The sequence below is a fragment of the Microcaecilia unicolor genome, chromosome 1 (genome assembly GCF_901765095.1).
Source record: "Microcaecilia unicolor chromosome 1, aMicUni1.1, whole genome shotgun sequence".
NCBI classification, from domain to species: domain Eukaryota; kingdom Metazoa; phylum Chordata; class Amphibia; order Gymnophiona; family Siphonopidae; genus Microcaecilia; species Microcaecilia unicolor.
Window position 1 is genome coordinate 548,923,745 of NC_044031.1, and position 21,572 is coordinate 548,945,316.

The window sequence follows — 21,572 nt, forward strand, 5'->3', positions numbered from 1 at the left end:
GACCATATGGCATGCAGGCGAGAGAAGGAGAGACCAAATCACCTGTGGGACGGGGCAAGGTTCTTCTGTCCACCCATCTTGGGCCCAGGCCCACCCAAAATTGGGTGTCTGGCTTCGCCCCTGGATGGGAGACTGGGTGTCTAAATGTATTTATTTATTTTTATTTTATATCATTTATACCCCACATTTTCCCACCACTGGCAGGCTCAATGTGGCTTACAGCATTTAGGAAACATACAGTAAAGTACAATAAAGTGAAAGGGATATGGATGGCGAAAAGTTACAGGGGCAAGATAAAGTAATTGAGTTCACAAAATCTTGATAGGATTTGTAGTTCAGGAATCACGGATGCAGCACTGGATCTTTAGGGTAAGCTTGCCCAAATAAGTAGGTCTTGAGAGACTTCCTGAAAGTCAGATGATCCTGAACCATCTTTACTGATTTAGGCAATGCATTCCACAAATGAGTGCTGATGTAGGAAAAGGTGGAAGCGCATGTGGTTTTATACTTGAGACCAGAACACGCAGGGTAATGGAGGTTTAAGTATGAACGAGAAGATCTAAGTGAATTCCTTGGTGGCAAGTTGACAAGGGCATCCCATATAAGCTGGAGCTTCTCCGTAGAGGATCTTAAGGACTAGGTGCAAATTTTAAAAGTTATTTGCTCCTGTACAGGAAGCCAGTGTAATTTCTCACGAAGTGGTCTGGAACTTTTGAACTTTGATGCACCGAAGATGAGTCGAGCTGCTGTGTTCTGGGCAGTTTGTAGTTTTTTGAGAAGTAGGTCTCTGCACCCTGCGTATATTGGCCGTTTACATGGAGCGGATGAAGCCCTTTAGACAGTTCGCCCAGGTATTTGTCTCTTTTGATGCCAACAGGAGGGGAGTTACCATCGGAAAACACACAATCTTCAACTGGCTAGCAGATTGCATTTCCTTCGCTTATGCCCAAGCTGGGCTGACTCTAGAGGGCCATGTCACGGCTCATAATATCAGTGCCATGGCAGCGTCGGTGGCTTATTTAAAGTCAGCCTCCATTGAAGAGATTTGCAAGGTTGCGGCATGGTCTTCAGTCCACACAATCACATCTCTTTACTGCCTTGAGCAAGATACCTGACCTGTCAGTCGGTTTGGGCAGTCGGTGTTGCAGAATCTGTTTGGCGTTTAGAATCCAACTTCACCCCCCTAGGCCCATTTTGTTCTGTTCCAGACTGCACTTTCAGCTAGATTGTATATAGTTTTAGGTTAATCTATGTTATGTCCTCGCTGTTGCGAGGCCCAATTGACCACTGTTTGTTTTGAGTGAGCCTGGATGCTAGGGATACCCCACTTGTGAGGATTATTCAGCCTGCTTGTCCTCGGAGAAAGCGAAGATACTTACCTGTAGCAGGTATTCTCTGAGGACAGCAGGCTGATAATCCTCACAAAACCCGTCCTCCTCCCCTTGGAGTTGTCTGCTCTTTTTCTCTTTACTCTTCACTAAACTGAGGAGCATAGCCGTGCGACGGGTGGAAAGGCATTTCGCACATACGTAGTCAAATGTGTGGCACACTTAGAAGGCTCTAGCAAATTTTTTAGCTTCTAAAATGCCGGTTCCCGGGCCGGCATTGAACCCAGACCCACTTGTGCAGATTATCAGCCTGCTGTCCTCGGAGAATACCTGCTACAGGTAAGCATCTTCGCTTTTCTATTGGTGCATCCTAATAAGGCACAATGACTCTTAAGGCATCACTTCCAGGAAGAGTCAAGGAGATGATCAACCTGGACCACACCAAGAGTTGGGAAGTCCCAGAAGGCTTGCTAGCCTCACAGTCAAGACACAAGAGTCCTTGTTAATCTGTCTTCCAGAGGATATTGATAGGGCAGTTGCCTTGCCTTTTTTGCACCCCTTCTCTAAGTGCCTCAGTACAGGCATGCATGTCTGGAGGTTTTACATCTTAGGTGTATGAGTTATGAGAGTTATCGTAGCTTCCTTCTGTCAGTTCTGGGTAGAGCTTAGGTAAATCCCATTCATCTGGGTTAGTATAGTATGGACGATAAGGAGGGGGGCATTTGGATTTACCTATTAATTTCCTTTCCTTGAGTCCTGACAGACCAATTCAGAATCCACCCATGGAAGTCATGGCAGTTAGTGGTTCTTGGTATGACAAATTCAGAAGGGTAACAAAGAGTATGTTTATGTTTAATTTATTTGATATAGCCCACTTTGAAGGTAGTTGTTTCCTTGGTTTATGGCAGTGGTTCCCAAACCTGGTCCTAGAGGCACCCTAGCCAGTCAGATTTTCAGGATACCCACAATGAATATTCATGAGATAGTTTTGCATGCAGTGTGCAAATCTGTCTCATGAATATTCATTGTGGGTATCCTGAAAAGCTGATTGACTGGGGGCCTCCAGGACCAGGTTTAGGAAACAGTGATGTATGGAATTCTTTTCCTGCATTAGTGATTATGAACTGATGATAGCAGCATGTTTGGCTTTAGAAGTGAATTGGAAATCCAAAACATGAGAAGTGCCTTCAGTATTCTTAACTTTGGTATAGGCTTCTAAGGAACCAAAGGCAGTACCAACCCTCTATAATAGGAATGAAGTCAGCTCTGAGCTGAGTTTCCCTAGCTCCATCTGCTGGCAGGGAGTCATAACCCACTCATCTAGCTTGGTCTGGCAAGACTCAAGGAAAGAATGTTAGCAGGTACGTCCAAATTTCACCTTTTCCAGCTTGCTTGTCTTTCCCCCAATACCAGTGCTGCAAAGTTACCCATTCCAGGAGGGAGACTTTTTGGCTGGTTCTTGTTTTAAGCTTTACATCCTAAAGCAATGTAGTATTTGTAGTCCATGATTCTAACCATTGAAACAATGTTACTGGTCCCATAATGCACCAGGATGAGGTTGGCAGAAATCCAGAACTGGCCAAAAAGTCTCCCTCTTGGAATGGGTAACTTGGCAGTTCTGGAATACAAACCAATGCCCAGTTATTTTAAACTACTTGTAGATGCCTCACTGTTGTTTCTAATCAGGAACTTTCACAGCAGACACACTGCATTCCAGTCAGCATCCCTTAATAAGATCTGTAGCAGCATTCTTTCTATCCAGCTCTGTCTTACTTAGGGGTCTAAGAACTAAACCTAATACATTCCAACTTTCTCTCCAGGCCTCACTCTACAAACAGTCTGTGTTTTTCAGCAACTTTCCAGATTGTCTCCAGGTGCTTAAGTGTTTCCACCTGAACCCTAACATCTCTCAGACTGCCCATCTCCAGTATGAGCTCACTTACTGTTAGTTTAGAACTCTCAAAGACTACATCTCCCAGCATTACCATGAACTCACTTCTTTTCAGAGCTTTGTTTTTCATATGCCTCTTGAACTCCCTCTAGTGTCAAACTGCTGCAAAATTCTTTTCAACATTCTTCATGTTATGCAATTGAGGGCCCCTTTTACTAAGCGGTGGTAAGCCCAACGCGGGCTTACCGCTCGCTGTCACTGGGCTACTGCAGCAACCCAATGGTACTTCCCACCCCTAGTGCGCCGTATATCCGGTCTTACAAAAATATATTTCTTTTAATAGTGCTGGGGTATACCCAGCGGTAATCGAGCTCTGCCAGACATGCGCTTCCCGTTTACCGCTGGGTTAGAGTGGGAGCCCCTAGGGCCACTTCAGTGGGTGGCGGTAAAGGCTCTTTCCCCTGAAATCGCCATGCTGCAATACTTTACTTGCCACACTGCCATTTCTTGCAGGAAAGAAAGACTTCCCCTTTACCATCTGTGACAAAAGGATGCCTCTGCGCATGTGAAAAACACACACCGATGCCAGCGCAGGTCCTGTTTTGCTGCAGCTTAGTAAAAGGGGCCCTGAGTTTTTAAAGAAAGAACATTCAAGTCCAAGTATCTCATTTATCTCTATTAAGGATAATATATACTCATATTTCCTTTGTGTTTTTTCTAACGGCTCTTATCAAAGTTTTCAATGTATCTTTTTAAAGGAGTAAAAGATTGATATTTACCAGCATAGGAAAGGATAAGCTCTTGTTTTCCTCAGTCACATGCCTACAAGAAATGTGTAATCAAAGGCAACTGTGGCAGCATGAGGGACATTTTAAAAATAAACATGAATTATTGACTTCTGTTAGTACACTGCTCCCTCATTATAACGTGAATTCAATTATAAAGCAGTAGCGAATATGGTTTCCAGAAAATGTGTACTTTTTGCTTGATTATACTGTACATACCTTGTATGACTCCCCGAACTTTTGTACTTTTTCTGTGAGTATACTGTACAAGCCTAGTGTAAAAAAAGTCACATGGTTGATGCATGATCCCAGAGCACACGCTTGTAGCTCTTGAAGATGGCAGGCATTTTTTTTACATTCAGATCACATGGTTGAAGCGCCCTCCCTGCTCTCATGGTCGACGCATACTATTCCAGATCACATCTTTGATGCGTGGTCCCGGCTCACATGGTTGATGCATACCATTCCAGATCTCATGGTTAACGCATGGTCCCAGCTCATATGGTTGAAACACACAGCCTGTTCACATGGTTAACGCACCCTTCCGGTTTATGTAGCCTTCGGGTCGAAGCGTGGTTCCAGCTCATTGCTCCAGATAATGGCAAGAAGTTCGTTGAAGCACAAATCATATACGTTGGAAGAAAAACTAAGAGCAATACAGCGCATTGATAATGGTGAATCACAAGCAAACATCTTAAGGGACCTACAGGTTTCTGAATCAACTCTGCACAGCTGGTTGAAAAGTTGACCAAAGACCTTGGATTACATGCACAAAATCAATGAAGAATGTGGTCTCAAACAAAAATATGCAAGGTTAGCACAAGGTGTGGGTTGGATTCAGCACTGTTCATGTGACTTGTGCAGCAACAGCAAAAAGGCATTCCAATCTCAGGGCACATGATATACATGCAGGAGAAGAAATTCGACTGAGAACTTAATAGCGATGGTTGGTTATGGAGATGGCACAGGATATCTCAAATAGCGATTGCAGGCAAAAAAAAAGATCTTCAGATGAGCAAGCTCATTCCTACCCACAGAAACTGAAAAAAATATTATCAAGGTTGGAAGTTACACAGAAGAACAGGCCTACAATGCTGATGAGACTGTAATATTCTATAAAATCTTGCCATTTGGCACTTGCAGTTGATTACTCTACTCTCCTTGGAAAGACTAGGAATCAAAGACATTTCATCATCAGAAGGCAGAAGATGTTAACCTTCTGGGGGAGGTTTTGGTGTAATCTGACACCTGTGGCCCACAGCCAAATTCTTAATTGTTAGAAGTCAAATGTTTTCCACTAAGGGAAATTCATGCAGCTCAAGGGGGGAGGGAGGAGGGTGGGAAAGAAAGTTACATCTGTATTATATAATAAGTGAATCTTTATGTACAAGAAAAGACAATATCATTGTTATAGTGGCGTACGCTTTGTAGCGCTATAGAAATGCTAAATAGTAGTAGTAGTAGTAGTAGTTATGGATTGATTGCAACTGGATTTGAATAAAAAAGATTTAAAAAAAACACTTACATTGAAGAAGGATGACTGCAAAAAAAAGGATTTATACAAGCCAAAGACAGACTATCTGGTTCTGCATCAATGCAACGGGTAGCCACAAACGTACATCTCTTTGCATTGGGAAGTACCAAAAGCCTTTTTTTTCATCATGTTAACATGAAATCATTACCTTTTTTGTATATCAATTCTAGAAATTTGTGAATGACAGCTGAAATTTTCCAGGACTGGTTCCATAATGACTTTGTTCCTTCTGTTTGACAACATTTGTGGGTTAGGCATCTGAAAGAGAATACAGTACTTGTCCTGGATGATTGTCCTACCCACCCACCACCTGAAAATCTGATATCCCAGAATGGCAAAGTTAGGGTTGAATATCTGCCCAAAAATACAACCTTCAGGATCCAATCATTGGACCAAAGGGTAATTTCCATATTTAAGCAGCACTATAGACACGAGTTGGTGACCCAAATGTTAGACAGCAGCCTATCTGAACCTGATTTTCTGAAAGGTTTATTTATAAAGGACTTCTTTTACATTGGTGCTGAGGCATGGAGTCTTAATAAGTGCTGAAACAATAAACCAATGCTGTATGTAAGGACTTTCAGAGGCATTTGGCAGAGCAGCATTTGATCTAGATGACTCGGATAACAGCAGCGATTTTGAAGGGTTTCCAGAGGAGGAATTGGGAAAGCCTGATGTGGAATGGATGCGAGACATTTCAAATAATGTAGCACAGCTTGGAGTAGATGTTGCACTTGCAAATGTAGAATCCTGGATACACGGGGATAACAGATGTGAAGAAATTTGCCCCATTGCATGTGACCTAAGTGATGCCGAAATTATCGGGTTGGTAAATTCACATCAACTTGCAGACAGCATTTCAGAGGAAGATGATGCACTTGAGTTGCCTGAAGATGCAGATAATTTTGTTCAAACTTCTTACAAGGCAGTACATGTGCTAGAAACCACTCTAAATTAGATTGAAACTCAGAATCTAGAACCTGTCAAAGTTATGCAGCTGAGAAGCATTCTGCAATTTGTTGTGTCAATCATATGCCTTGAAGGCCCAGTCATGAATTAGACATTTTTTATTACGTGAACATGTAATTTGATTCCATTCATAAAAAGGTTTGTAAGTTTGATTTGCAGTCAGGAAAAGGATTTTAATTGACCTGTTTTTTCTATTGTAAATTCAATTTGCGTACATTGAAATAATTTAAATAATTGAACTGAGTCTTAAAAATTGAGTCTTTATTTAATCGGGTATTGCCTTTCATTTTAAAGTGACTTTCATTATAAGGCGGTACTGGTTACGGTTCTCAGGTACCGTATTGTACTGATGGAGAGGTGTATTATTATCATGGTTCGTAATTTACATGGAAAGAGTTTCAAAATTACCCTTGCATCACTTTTTTTTTACCATATAAAGAACAAGATTGGTAAGGTGTACTCCTGAGAGTACAATGGAGGGCCAAGTGCATTCTTTGTGGTCGTTTACTTCAAATCTCTAGCAGCTACAAAACAGAGGGACAGATAGGAAAACACACACCTTTCCTCTAACATATTTTTCCCATAGGGAGCACAGAGCTGACAGTTCCAACAGGGTGATTTTTTTTTTTTACATTTCTAAGAAATCTTTATTAATTGTATAGGCAGGGAATACTTGACAGAATACAATATGCCACCAAGAACATCACTACAGCTTGCCCATGGAAAACAATCAATGAAACGAAAAATCCCTTCAACCCATACATAAGAACGTATTCAAATACAACTTCAAAACTTTTCAGGTTTTTAAGATAATGAAAGTATAACTTCCCCTATCCCATCCCCAACTCCCTCCCACCCCTTCCCCTCCCTCAATACATCAATGAGTCCCGCCAAATGATTTCCTAAAGGAGGGATACCAAAGTCCAGCCAAACAAGAGTTACACAGAACAGTGCATTGTAAATTTCTCCCAAATAGATTCCCAAACATGCGTCCGATGTCTACGCTCTGCCAAGAGATGTTCCATCTCACAAATATACCACAATTTAGTAAGCCATTTCGTTATTGGGGGAACAGATTGTTGCTTCCAATGAGCTGCAATCACCACCCGAGCCACACCCATAGCATACCGAACCTGTGTGGCTTGAGAAAGGGTTAAGCCCGGTACCTTTTTGGGAAAAAGGAAATATACGGGGGCCCACGGAATAGGATGCTCCACTCACTTCTGTAATCTGTAAGAAATGGCTTTCCAAAAAGCACGAATTTTAACACAAGACCACCACATATGTCCCATTGTTCCCAATTCGCCACATCCCCTCCAGCATTCGCCCGACAAGGCTGGGTAAATGTGTCGAAGCCGGGGAGGCGTGAGATACCAGTGAAACAATACTTTTACTGCATTTTCCTTAAAAGGCACCTTCGCTGCAGCCTTCTCCAGGACCCCCCACTCATCATCCCCCAGCCGTAAAACCTTTCGAGCAGTATAGATCAGGATCCACAACAGCATTAAAATCTCCACACATGATCAAGGGCCCTGTATAAGGGGTGACAGTGAGTCGCATACCCGGGCATAAAACGCCTCCTGATTTTCATTAGGCGTGTATATAGTTGGCAATGTTAAATCTAAAGAGTCAATTATAATGTGTATAAAGAGAAACCTCCCACCCGGATCCCATTTAAGTTTAACCACCTGAGCTGGTAATGAAGAGTTAATTAGAATAGCCACTCCCCTTCTCCTAGATGCATCCACTAAGGAAGCAAAACAAATTATGGGATAACTGGGATGAGAGAGAAGCCCCTCATGTGCCCGGCGAAGGTGGGTCTCCTGTAAAAAGACAATGTGTGGTTTCTGTTGGGACAATTCTTTTAAAAGTTTTTGACATTTCTGAGGCATGTTAAGGCCTTTAACATTGTAAGACAAAACTTTTAGATCAGCAGTCATCAAAAAGGTTTCAGGAGATAATCACACTCATACTGAAAAAAACATTTCAAAACATCGGTTCACTAAACAGAGGTATCCCCTGAGTTGGCACATAAGTAATGCAAAATCATCTCCCCCCTCCCCTCCACCCTCATATCCCCCCACTCTAGCTTCACCAGACAGAAGACAAAGATCTCCTGAATGGGAGTTCAAGGAAGTGAATCTCCACATTCCAGACAACCCCAACCCCCCCCCCCCCCCCCCCCCCAGCCCCACATCCATCTCCATATACACACATCCGACAATCTTCTTCCCTTATATAATCATGCACCCCTATCCAAAACTTCACACCCCCAGCCACCTGTCAACACAACACCCGTAAAATAACATCATATCTTATCCTCAAGCTACCCCTCCTTTTACACAGCATATCATCCCCCATCCAACCTCTCCTCCCCCCTCTAACCTACCTTCCTCCCTGCACACAATTTTAAAGCCCCCGTCTCCAATAAACCTATTGCAACACACCTGTTAAAGACATACAGTCATCCCAGATACACATTCAAAATATATGAGCCACATTTCACCAACCCCCCCTCCATTCCATACTCATATAAAAAGCAATATGGCCCCAAGAGCTAACATAGTGACCGAATCACAGCCCATTCCCAGAGGCACCAGCCTTCTGCCTCGGAGAAGACACAGGAACCCTCTGCCATCTCTGGAAACTGGCCTTCGTCGCTGGGGCCAATGTAGTCTGAGGTGTTGATGCGGTGACCAGACCAGCAGCCTGTAGAATTTTCCATGCTCCTGCCAAAGATTGGACACAGTGCCTTTTACCCTGCAACACAAAAGTCAAAGAGAATGGGAAGCCCCATCTGTACTGGATCTGTTCCTTATTTAAAACATCTAGGGCCGGCTTCATCAGTCTCCGTTGCTGCAGCGTAAATTGAGAAATATCTTGATAAACAATTATAATCCAAATCATGTTTCTGATGAGCGCGAGTGAGCACTAGTTTCTTATCAGTAAATTTGAAAAAGCAAGCAATTATATCCCGTGGTCTTCCATCCGCGCACTGAGCCAGCGAACAGTGCGCTCTTTCTAGTTCAATAGGCACATCACCTGGTGCAGAGTCCAGCAGAGGGGTACAGAGAGATCTGACAATAGCCAGGACATCTTCAGTTGTTCCCCACTCCGTTACTCTCTGAAAGCGGAGATTTTTCCTTCGCCCTCTATTCTCCAGGTTATCCATCTTGTAAGTCATCTTGTCATATTTACACTTATCTCCTGAATGCGTGCTGTCTGAGTTGAGAGCGATTCGGAGTGCTTGATCAGCTTGATTTCAATATCTTCAACCCTCCCCCACAGCTCCCGCAAGTCAGAGCTGAGCGTGACAAATCTTATCCAGTATTTCTTCCTTAGAGGATTTAATGTCCGCTTGGATGCTTGACAAAATCTTTCTCAATTCAATAGAAATACCTTTCTTAGCGGGGGGCTGCCGCATTTCTGCCAGTGACAACGCCGAATCAGAATCTGAAGGGGAGACATGCGCTAACACCTTGTGGCGCGCCAAGGCCTTACTAGCTGATCTTCCCGATGGTCATTCCACCTCTTTTTCCCCCCAACAGAGGATTTACTCATTGCTGCTATGTAACCACCGATCTGCCTCTTAAGAATAAAAGCTGTATGAACGCCGATGTCCAGAGATATCACCAATTGCAAGGGGCCGGGAGCAGGAGCGACAAAGCTAGGCTGCCATTTCGTTTGGTGACATCACTTCCTGCCTTCCAATAGGGAGATTTAAGCAAGTCCTGGATTTCTGACATCTTATCCTTATGCAGTATGGAACCTTCTGTACTGAGAGCATTTTCCATCTCACAGATAGGCTGCAGAGAATACCTTCTCCTGCTTCCACCCACCCTACCCCTCTACCCACCCACCCCTAGAGTGACATGTCTTATATAACCTCCCTATCAACCCACTCATTACTTTACCTCACCCATTTCTATTCTTCTATCACCTTCTCCCACTACTCCAACCAGAGTTACACCTAATCACACTGACCACCCTTCAACATCTTCTGTCCTTCTGTGACTGTTCTCTTGTGCTTGACTGCTTAAATATTTTAAATTTAAATGCTTTACTTTTTGTCTATTAGATTGTAAGCTCTTTGAGCAGGGACTGTCTTTCTTCTGTGTTTGTACAGCGCTGCGTACACTTTGTAGCGCTCTAGAAATGTTAAATAGTAGTAGTAGTAGTAGATTTCAATGGGAAGAATTAGGGGCTACAAATTGCTTTAATATCTAAATGGCCCTTTTACTAATGCTTAGTGTGTGCTAACAGACACTAGTGTGCGCTAAGTGCCACATGGCCCATAGGTATAAAATAGGCTACACAGCATTTTTCGCAAACTACTACTACTACTATTTAGCATTTCTATAGCGCTACAAGGCATACGCAGCGCTGCACAAACATAGAAGAAAGACAGTCCCTGCTCAAAGAGCTTACAATCTAATAAACAAAAAATAAATAAAGTAAGCAAATCAAATAATTAATGTGAACGGGAAGGAAGAGAGGAGGGTAGGTGGAGGCGAGTGGTTACAAGTGGTTACGAGTCAAAAGCAATGTTAAAGAGGTGGGCTTTCAGTCTAGATTTAAAGGTGGCCAAGGATGGGGCAAGACGTAGGGGCTCAGGAAGTTTATTCCAGGTGTAGGGTGCAGCGAGACAGAAGGCGCGAAGTCTGGAGTTGGCAGTAGTGGAGAAGGGAACAGATAAGAAGGATTTATCCATGGAGCGGAGTGCACGGGAAGGGGTGTAGGGAAGGACAAGTGTGGAGAGATACTGGGGAGCAGCAGAGTGAATACATTTATAGGTTAGTAGAAGAAGTTTGAACAGGATGCGAAAACGGATAGGGAGCCAGTGAAGGGTCTTGAGGAGAGGGGTAGTATGAGTAAAGCGACCCTGGCGGAAGATGAGACGGGCAGCAGAGTTTTGAACTGACTGGAGAGGGGAGAGGTGACTAAGTGGGAGGCCAGCAAGAAGCAGATTACAGTAGTCTAAATGAGAGGTGACAAGGGTGTGGATGAGGGTTTTGGTAGAGTGCTCGGAAAGAAAGGGGCGGATTTTACGGATGTTGTAAAGAAAGAAACGACAGGTCTTGGCGGTCTGCTGGATATGAGCAGAGAAGGAGAGAGAAGAGTCAAAGATGACCCCAAGGTTTCGAGCTGAGGAGACAGGGAGAATGAGAGAGCCATCAACAGAAATAGAAAATGGGGGGAGCGGGGAGGTGGGTTTGGGGGGGAAAATGAGAAGCTCGGTTTTGGTCATATTTAATTTCAGGTGGCGTTGTGACATCCAGGCAGCAATGTCAGACAAGCACGCTGAAACTTTGGTTTGGATGCAAGGTGAGATATCAGGGGTAGAAAGGTAGATTTGGGAGTCATCAGCATAGAGATGGTAGGAAAAGCCATGGGATGAGATTAATGAACCAAGGGAAGAAGTGTAGATAGAAAAGAGGAGGGGACCAAGAACAGAACCCTGAGGTACGCCGACAGGCAGAGGGATAGAAGTAGAAGAGGATCCACCAGAGTGAACACTAAAGGTGCGGAGGGAGAGGTAGGAAGAGAACCAGGAAAGGACAGAGCCCTGGAATCCAAGTGAGGACAGGGTATCGAGAAGTATGCTGTGATCGACAGTGTCAAAAGCAGCGGAAAGATCAAGAAGAATGAGGATGGAATATTGACCTCTGGATTTAGCCAGTAATAGGTCATTGGAGACTTTAGTAAGTGCAGTTTCGGTTGAGTGGAGAGGGCAAAAACCAGATTGTAATGGGTCAAGAATAGCATTGAGGAGAGAAAATCAAGGCAGCGGCGGTGAACAGCACGCTCAAGTAATTTGGAGAGAAAAGGAAGGAGGGAGATGGGTCGGTAATTAGAGGGACAAGTAAGGTCAAGTGAAGGCTTCTTAAGGAGAGGTGTGACCACAGCATGTTTAAAGGCAGCAGGGACAGTCGCAGTGGAAAGTGAGAGGTTGAGAATGTGACAGATAAAAGGAATAAGAGTAGGAGAGATGGCATTAAGAAGGTGGGTGGGAATGGGATCAAAGGAACAGGTGGTACATTTTGAGGAAGAAAGGAGAAGTGTAGTTTCCTCAATAGTAACTATTGTCCATTAGCATGCGCTAAACTTTAGTAAAAGGGTGACTAAATTCAAAACCAGGATTGGGCAAAAATGTTTCCTTTTATGACTAGAGATTTAAAGTTTCTGCTCTCTTGCTGAACTTGAAGACGTGGATTCAAAAGGAAATGTATTTATTTATTTTAAAATGTTTAAACCTAAGCAGCTTACATTACAAACATAAAATAAAAATATACATAATCACCACAGTTTGCAATTTAAAATCTGAAAAAACAAAAATTGTTTTTTAAATCTATCTGATACATTTAATCTAATCCTAATAACAAAACCTGTAGCATTACCTGTTGGAGAAGGTCTGTACAAAAAATAGGTCTTCAATGCTTTCTTAAATTGCTGCAATGTCATCCTGAGCCATAAATACCTGGGTAAATTGTTCCAAAGCAACAGCCCAGTGATTGAAAATGAAGCCTGCCTAGTCTCTACATAATGTATGTCTATCAAAGATGGTATAGAAAGCTGTTGTGAATTATCTGATGGTTGTAGTAAGTTACATTTTCTTGTTACAGTGGCAACTAAATCATACTTTACAAACCATATGTAAAATGGGGGTGATCTATAAAAAGGTGCAAGTATATTCAGAAGCAAAAGAATAAGCTATAAAATGTTTGAAATGGAGAGTATTGTCATCACAATCATCCATATCTACATTAGTAATATTATGAGTAGAAACATTTGTATTTCATATTAATAATAAGTAATTTATTTCAGATGTTGTGCCAAAGCTGCAGTAGTTGTCTTTAATGTTTATTATTTACTGATACCACTACTTTAATAGTTCTGATACACGCTGTGTTATCTGAGTATTTGTGTCTAATCCTAATCCATAAACTTTTTCTCCCTTTCTACATCCATGGGAAAATAACGGATATCAGCTGGCACTAAATATCTGGAAGTATTATCCAGTTAGTGGCCATATTCAGACTGCTAAGCAGATAATAATCAAAAGTTAGATAGCTTCTTTGCTGTCCTAGCTTCATCTGGTTAGTTAAATTATTTCCATTTAGTGGTCTTTTAACTGGATAATCTCTGGCTCCACCCAATCTCTGCCCACAGACCAGATACTACTGAGGCGGACAGATAGGATATTCAGTGGCACTATCCTATTAATCACCAGAAAAGAATGAGATAATAATACTCAAAAGCTAAATGAGAAAGGTAAGTAAGCTTCAAAATTGTCCAGGCATATAATCATAGCACAACTATATTGATTTAAAGTGATGCCTCCAGATGCCATGTATACAGGTGCGTTTGTATTCTAGTTGAAAGTCGCACAAGCTAGGGACGCTTTTCACTATAAGCTTTAAAAGACCAGTCAGCTGGTGTGTGTCTTGAAACAGCTCTGGCGAAACATGGACCATCTCACCTGAACAATTTTGAGACCCGTTTTCAGTAGTTAAGTGAAAGTTTACAATAAATTGGTTTGCACAGAAAATGTTATACATGGCACCTGAAGGCATCACTTTAATCAATAGAGTCATGCTATGATTATATGCCTGGACAATTTTGAAGATCTTCAAGTCTGTGATTGTCCTTTGGAAACATGTGAGCACGTCCCTATATATATATATATATATATATATATATATATATATATATATATATATACATAGGGGGAAAAACTGTTTAAAAGATTGAATGAAAAGTATTTGTAGTACTGTGCGGTTTTTGTTATTGTGCTACAGATGGGAATTAAGCACCATGTAGTTTACTATCCTATTAATGCCACTGAATATCCAATTCACTGGCACTTATTGGTTAGTAGCACCTGCTATCCAGATAAAAATGTTTTTGCATGTCAGCCTCTTAGAGAATCAGTTCCAAAGTCTTGATATTCAGTATAAGCTTCTAGCATACTGTCAAATCTAATTAACTACTGTAAATGGCCATTATTTAGATCAAAGTTTTGTTTTAGGTACCCAAATGACTTAATTCTTTAAATGCAAAGAAATTGCAGACATCAGATAAGGTGAATATTGTGTTTTCCAGGCCTGATGAAGGCTGGCAGTCAGGACATTTTGAAGGCATATTCCTACAATGCAAGGAAAAACATGTGGTGAGACTTCCTTACTGAATAAGATACTTACCAGCGCCATATCGTAGAACTTGAACTGCCTATTGCTCTCCTCATTGTGTATGGAATGTTGTTTACAAGAATTAAAGTACAACACAGTCATTCTTAGACCATCAAGAGTAATCCATTTCAGTTCAAAACAATACTAAAAATGAGGAATATGGCCGCTTACTTCTGTTTATTGTTGTTTTTCTTAGTTCTTGTAATCATCTTCCATTCTAACAAAGGTTTGTGCTAAATGTGTGGAATCAAATCAATAATTATATTTTATACAATCAGCTGTCAAATTTTGATCATTTGAACCTTGAGAATTCTTTGTCAAATTCTTTATATTGAGCTCCTGCTGGATTGCCCATAAATAAGCTTTTCATTTTAAAGAATTATAACATTTCAAGGTTTACCAAATTTTTGTGTAAAATTACTTTTAGGATTTAATTTTACTGCTGAACTTGTGGGCATTGCAGCTTGAGGCCAAACGGTCTATACCATGCAATTGCACACAGCCTTTAGGCTCCAGCTCAGTTACAAATGATTCTCGGTGAATTTTCTTGCTTATGCTTTTTTTATTGCATTTTTTCTCCTTTTTCCCCTCTGTCCATCACCTTAAGCCTTGGGGAGGACTGTTGGTCTCTGGGGCAATATGGAGGTGTCTTCTTATCCTGCACTGACAAGCTGAACAGACGCACGTTGCTGGTTCGACCCGTCAGCAAGCAGGACCCTTTCAGTAATTTCTCTGGCTTCTTTCCTTCTGTAAGAAATCAATTTTAAACTTTTGCTTCAGAATTTCCATCAGCAGACTGGCAAGGGAGGGGAATTTCTAATTAAACATAGCAATACCGCCTTTAACTTTCTAAGATGTTTCTATAAAACTTTATTTTATTACAATAATCATAGTTTAAAGTGTATATTTTATTCTCTGTACTTATCAGCCCTCACTTAAAAAACTCCACAGTGTACAGTGAGAGATGGATGTGAGTAGTTTTCTTTGCAGTATGCTTTGGAGTTCTATTTAGATTAAAGCTAATAAATAAAACCAAAATATTCTTATTCTTTATTGCATGACAAAGATGCAGTAAAATTCATTCTTCCCAATGTTGGAGTGCATGGCTTACTATTTTTTAATAATAGTAACCCTGTGCCATCCATTGTCTTTAGATGGCAATTTAAAAAAAATTAGGACTGTGTAGCATACAAAATAATGACTAACATTCTTAAATCCTAGAAAATACAGATTGGTATAATACATCAAAAAGATACACCAAAATTATTTCTGAATTCTGTCCAGTGAGTAGTAATTATTGGAAAATCTCAGTATATTGTGTGTGGGGGAGTTTATTACAAAGTATGTTGATGGAAGTTCTGTTTAAATTTATTTTCATGTGTGTATATATAGCAATGTAGAACATTCTCATGCTTGATAGTATTAAGAATTTCTTAGTCTTCAGTATCTATTTTAATTGTAATGTGTTAATCTATTTGCACTAACTTTTGTTAAATTATTTTATGGACTGTCAACATTTCAGCATTTAAATATATAAACTGTTCTCAATCAAGTTTTCCCCAAAATCTATGGTGGTTATACTATAATTTTTTAAGGCTATCAAATAACTGGCCAATTATGCTTTCCAATGGAAGATTTCTGTTTGTTGTTATTATTGTATAGGTTTACTTCAGTGTATTTTCCAGACTGTTTCTGAACTTTTAGGGTACCATAGACATAAAGGATTACTTAAGGTTACCTATTCAAAATGTATTCTTTATGAGTCCTAAGTGTGATTGAATATGTTCAGTTTTCTGTAGAACAAAAGAATACAAGTAACTATATTGGATAGGACAATCAGGACTGAGTCAGGCACATAAGAGGTTGCTGGGATAGAACAGCTCTCCTAGAACTCAAAACTCAGTTAGAGTTCTGAGCATGTGCAGCCCTTCCCATGCACAGTGGTCTCCTCAGCTTCTTAATTTTTTTTTTCTGTTATGCCAAATGGACATGAAAACAAAGCTCTCCTAATTGGTTTGGAGAGGTTTTTACCTCTGTCTCTTCCAACATTTTTGTAGTAATTTATTTTTATTTTTTGTCTTGTCACTGAAATCAGGGTTCTTTCTCTGCCCACAATGGGGGAGACTCTATATATGGCGCCTAAAAAATCGGCATTGAAATCAGTGCCAACTAAGTGTATTTTATAATCGGTGCCTCTATGTAGGCGCTGATTACAGAATATGCTTAGTTGATATTTCAACGCCTAAATCTATGTGCTTCCATTTACACCAACAAATACGTGGTGTAAATCCCGGTGTGTACATTTGTGTGCACTGGGCCATATTCTATAACTAGGTGCGTACATTTCAGATCACCCATGAAATGCTAATTTCCCCGCCCATAACCATGTCCTTTTTGCTGCACGCGTTAGAAGTTCGGTGCGCATTGTTACAGAATACGCCTAGCAAGTTGTGCTCCTAAATTCTAATCAGTGCCAATTAGTGCTCATTATTGCTTAATTAGCTTGTTAAGTGCTTTGTTATAGAATCAGCGCGTATCTCTAGGTGCGCTATATAGAATCCGGGGGAATATGCCAGAAAAATCCAGAATTTTGACAAATATTGCTTGGGCTCAAATCACAGTCGGGCTGAATGCAAGCATGATACTTACATGTCTCATTGAGGCCAAAAGGACAGTCTCAACCATATTTGCAACAACTATAAAGCAGAGAAGAGGCAGCTTCTGGTACAGAAAGAAGAAATGGCCTCCTCTGCACAGTGATCAGTTGTCTCTACTCATTTGTACAGCACATCTTTGATAGAAATTCTATCTTATTCCCTGCTTAGTGACTTCAGAATTCCAGCCACTACCATATTCCACTCAAAGTGGCATGTGGCTTCTCAGGTGTTCCCAAGTTCAAAGCACAGTCACCTTTTGAGCACTGGCATAGACTTGAAATAAAGGTGACATCCTCAACCCTTTCCAAAACTCATGAGAATAAGAAACAAGTTGTGCAGATTTGCACTGTTGTCTCCAGCGCAGTCTATTGTGTCAAAATGTCAGTGCTAACATCTTTTTTAAAATTATTATTTCAGTGTTTCCTATATTACAGCATAAGAACATACAAAAAAAACCCCAAAACAGCAACAACAACAAACAAACCCATGGTATCAAAAAGATGATCCCACAGGACAAAGGTAAAAGAAATCGTTTTTTAAAAAAAAGTCCACACCATGAGGAGAGCATCCCCAGAGATAGCAAATATCAAAGTGCCATTTACCACTCACAATGACTTCGAGTTTAAGAAAGTATCTAACTGAATCATATCAAATAAAATATAGCTACTGGCCTAGTATAACACCATACATTTACATTGAAATTTAATTAAACAAAGTAGCTCTCAAGCCTGCACAAGTGCTTTGGGAGGCCCCCCCTCAAAAATCTGGAAACACATACAACATCTGACCCCACAAAGCATCATTCTCCTTTTGAAAGTACTACTTTAAGACCTTAATCTTATCTGACTTCAGCTGTAAATGTAACAAGAAGAGTGACTCTAGTAGGTATTTCATCAGAAGAAGACTTTAAAAAGGCAGATAAATCAAAAGTAAACTGATTAGCTCAACACATCAGCCCCCTTCTCAGTATCACTCCTCAAAGATTTAAAAAGAGCATAATACAAATTGCAATTTGTACAGAGTTAGCATCAGAAAGCTGAAGAATGTCTTTTTAAGTAATATTAGTGGCACAGGCAGATGAGTTTAGTGGAAATTCAAAAAACCTACTACTACTACTACTTATCATTTCTATAGCGCTACTAGACGTACGCAGCTCTGTACACTTGAACATGAAGAGACAGTCCCTGCTCGACAGAGCTTACAATCTAATTAAAACTTTTAACATTAAGAGGCTCATTTTGAAAGCACATAGACTTACAAAGTTACATAGGTTACTATCAGGCTTATTTTCGAAAGAGAAGTGCGCCCATCTTTTGACACAAATCTGGAGATGGGTGTCCTTCTCCCAGGGTCACCCAAATCGGCATAATCGAAAGCCGATTTTGGGCGTCCTCAACTGCTTTCCGTCGTGGGGATGACCAAAGTTCATGGGGGCATGTCGGAGGCGTAACAAAGGCAGGACTGGGGCATGCCTAACACATGGGCGTCCTCGACCGATAATGGAAAAAAGAAGGGCGTCCCTGATGAACACTTGGACGACTTTACCTGGTCCTTTTTTTCTTACGACCAAGCCACAAAAATGTGCACTAAATGACCAGATGACCACCGGAGGGAATCTGGGATGACCTCCCCTTACTCCCCCAGTGGTCACTAACCCCCTCCCACCCTCCCAAAAAATTTTTAAAATATTTTTTACAGCCTCTATGCCAGCCTCAAATATCATACCCAGCTCCATGACAGCAGTATGCAGGTTGAGCAGTTTTAGTGGGTGCAGTGCACTTCAGGCAAGCAGACCCAGGCCCACCCCCCCACCTGTTACACTTGTGGTGGTAAATGTGAGCCCTTCAAAACCCACCCGAAACCCACTGTACCCACATGTAGGTGCCCCCCTTCACCCATAAGGGCTATGGTAGTGGTGTACAGTTGTGGGGAGTGGGTTTTAGGGAGCTCAGCACACAAGATAAGGGAGCTATGCACCTGGGAGCAATTTATGAAGTCCACTGCAGTGCCCCCTAGGGTGCCCGGTTGGTGTCTTGTCATGTCAGGTGAACCAGTGCACTACGAATGCTGGCTCCTCCTATGACCAAATGGCTTGGATTTGGTCGTTTCTGAGATGGGCGTCCTCGGTTTCCATTATTGCCGAAAATCGGGGACGACCATCTCTAAGGTCGACCTAAATTTTGTGATTTGGGCATCCCCGACTGTATTATCGAAACGAAAGATGGATGCCCATCTTGTTTCGATAATACGGTTTTCCCCGCTCCTTCGCCGTGACGTCCTGCAAGGACGTCCTCAGGAAAACTTGGGCGCCCCTTTCGATTATGCCCCTCCACGTAACTCCGTAAGTCTATGTGCTTTGAAAATGAGCACCTAAATATATTCTCTAAAGGTTTACTATGTTGATGAAGAACCAAACTATCTTTAATACTGGAAATCCCTGCAGCCTGCAAAAAGGAAACTTATGTCTTCAAATTTAGTAACCATATCCTTTGAAAATGTAACTGTTTTGGAAAACCTTACAAAAGACAGTTTGTATTATTATTATTTATTATTTGTTGCATTTGTACCCTACATTTTCCCACCTATTTGCAGGCTCAATGTGGCTTGCAGATCAAGGCTTCATTCTGTTTCAGTGAGTCTGACGTCCTGCATGACCATCCACTCTCTCTCTCTGCCCCCTCTTTTCGGCCCCCAGTTCAAGCCCCATTATCCCACCTGCCCCTAGTTCCAGCCCCAGCCCACATCTCCCACCTGCCCTCCCTTTTCAGCCCCCAGTTTCAGCTCACTATCCCACTAGTCCCCAGTTTCAGCCCCAGCCCTCTTCTCCCACCAGTCTCGAGCTTCAGCCCCCAGCCACTTCTCCCTGTCCCATTTTCAGTCCCCATTTTCAACCCCAGCCCTTTTCTCTTACCAGTTCTGAGCTTCAGCCCCAGCTACTTATCCCTGTCCCCTTTTCAGCCCCCAGTCCCCACAGTTTCAGCCCCTGCCCATTTTCAGCCCCCAGATCCAGTACTAGCCCCCGTATCCCACCTACCCTCCTTTTCAGCCCCCAGTTCCAGCCCCCTTCATCCACATGCCTTGCATTAGGGCCCCCCCCTTTTCAGCCCCAGACCCATTCTCCCACCTGCCCCAGGCATGGCTCCATTCTCCCTCCTGCCCCCTTCTCAGACCCCAGTTCCAGCTCCAGGCCCCTTCTCCCATCTGAACCCCCTTCCCAGACCCAGTCCCCTTCTCCCATCTGAGCCCCCCCAGACCGTCCCCTTCTCCTCCCATCTGAGCCCCCCCTAGACCCAGTCCCCTTCTCCCATTTGAGCCCCCCACCCATACCCAGTCCCTTTCTCCCATCTGAGCCTCCCCCCTCCCCAGTCCCCACCTACCTACCAGCTCCGTCGACAGACGACCCTCTTCTTCTGCCACCTGGCTGGCACCCAGCTTTTAAAAAAAATCTGAAGTGCCTCGTGTCTGTTCTACTGTAAATGAAGCAAATCACCTCGTTGTGTCGACCCTTCCCTCACTGTGTCCCGCCCTCGCAGAAATAGGAAGTTACATCAGAGGGCGGGACACAGTGAGGGAAGGGCCGACGTGATGAGGAGATTTGCTTCATTTACAGCAGAGTAGACGCGAGGTGCTTCATAGATTTTTTTTTAAAGGCTGGGTGCTGGCCAGGTGGCAGGAGAAGAGGGTCGTCTGTCGACGGAGCTGTTGGTAGCCAGGTGGGGACTGCGGTGCCAGTGGAGCACCCCCCCCCCACACCCACTGACACCACCGCCCCGCCCTGCCCTTGGTACGCCACTGGGTCATATAATCTCAAGCCATGTTTTTTTGTATAGATGTGATTATCTTAGTATTCATTTATTGTCTTATGAATAGATTGATTGATGGATTATTTATATGTATTTTTTTATTTATGCATTGTATTCTTGTATCATTTCTCTTCTGATACTTGTTCGTTGACGATTTGTATTATCATCATTATTATCCTTTTCCCAATTCAGCCCCCCTGCAGACTTCAAGTAGTTCCATTATTAATCACTCAGAACAAGGGATACCTTCTTCATCCCAGTCTCAGATTGTTAGCCCTCACAGCATGGAAAAGTGCTTAGTCTCTGGAGCTACTGATACTTATATTGCTGCAAAAAAAAAATCTTCTAGGTGAACCTACACTTTTAATTGAAGAAGATTTTCCATCTTGTGTTCTATGAATAGCCACAACCCCATT

The 21,572-nt window shown here is 42.1% G+C and overlaps 1 protein-coding gene across 1 annotated transcript in view; it reads left to right on the plus strand.

The window, feature by feature from the left end:
* VPS13B (vacuolar protein sorting 13 homolog B) overlaps window positions 1–21,572 on the plus strand; it is a 1,674,799-nt gene that overhangs the window by 738,831 nt on the left and 914,396 nt on the right. The window contains 1 exon segment of the mRNA XM_030217225.1: window positions 15,304–15,445. Coding sequence (XP_030073085.1) covers window positions 15,304–15,445 — 142 coding nt within the window.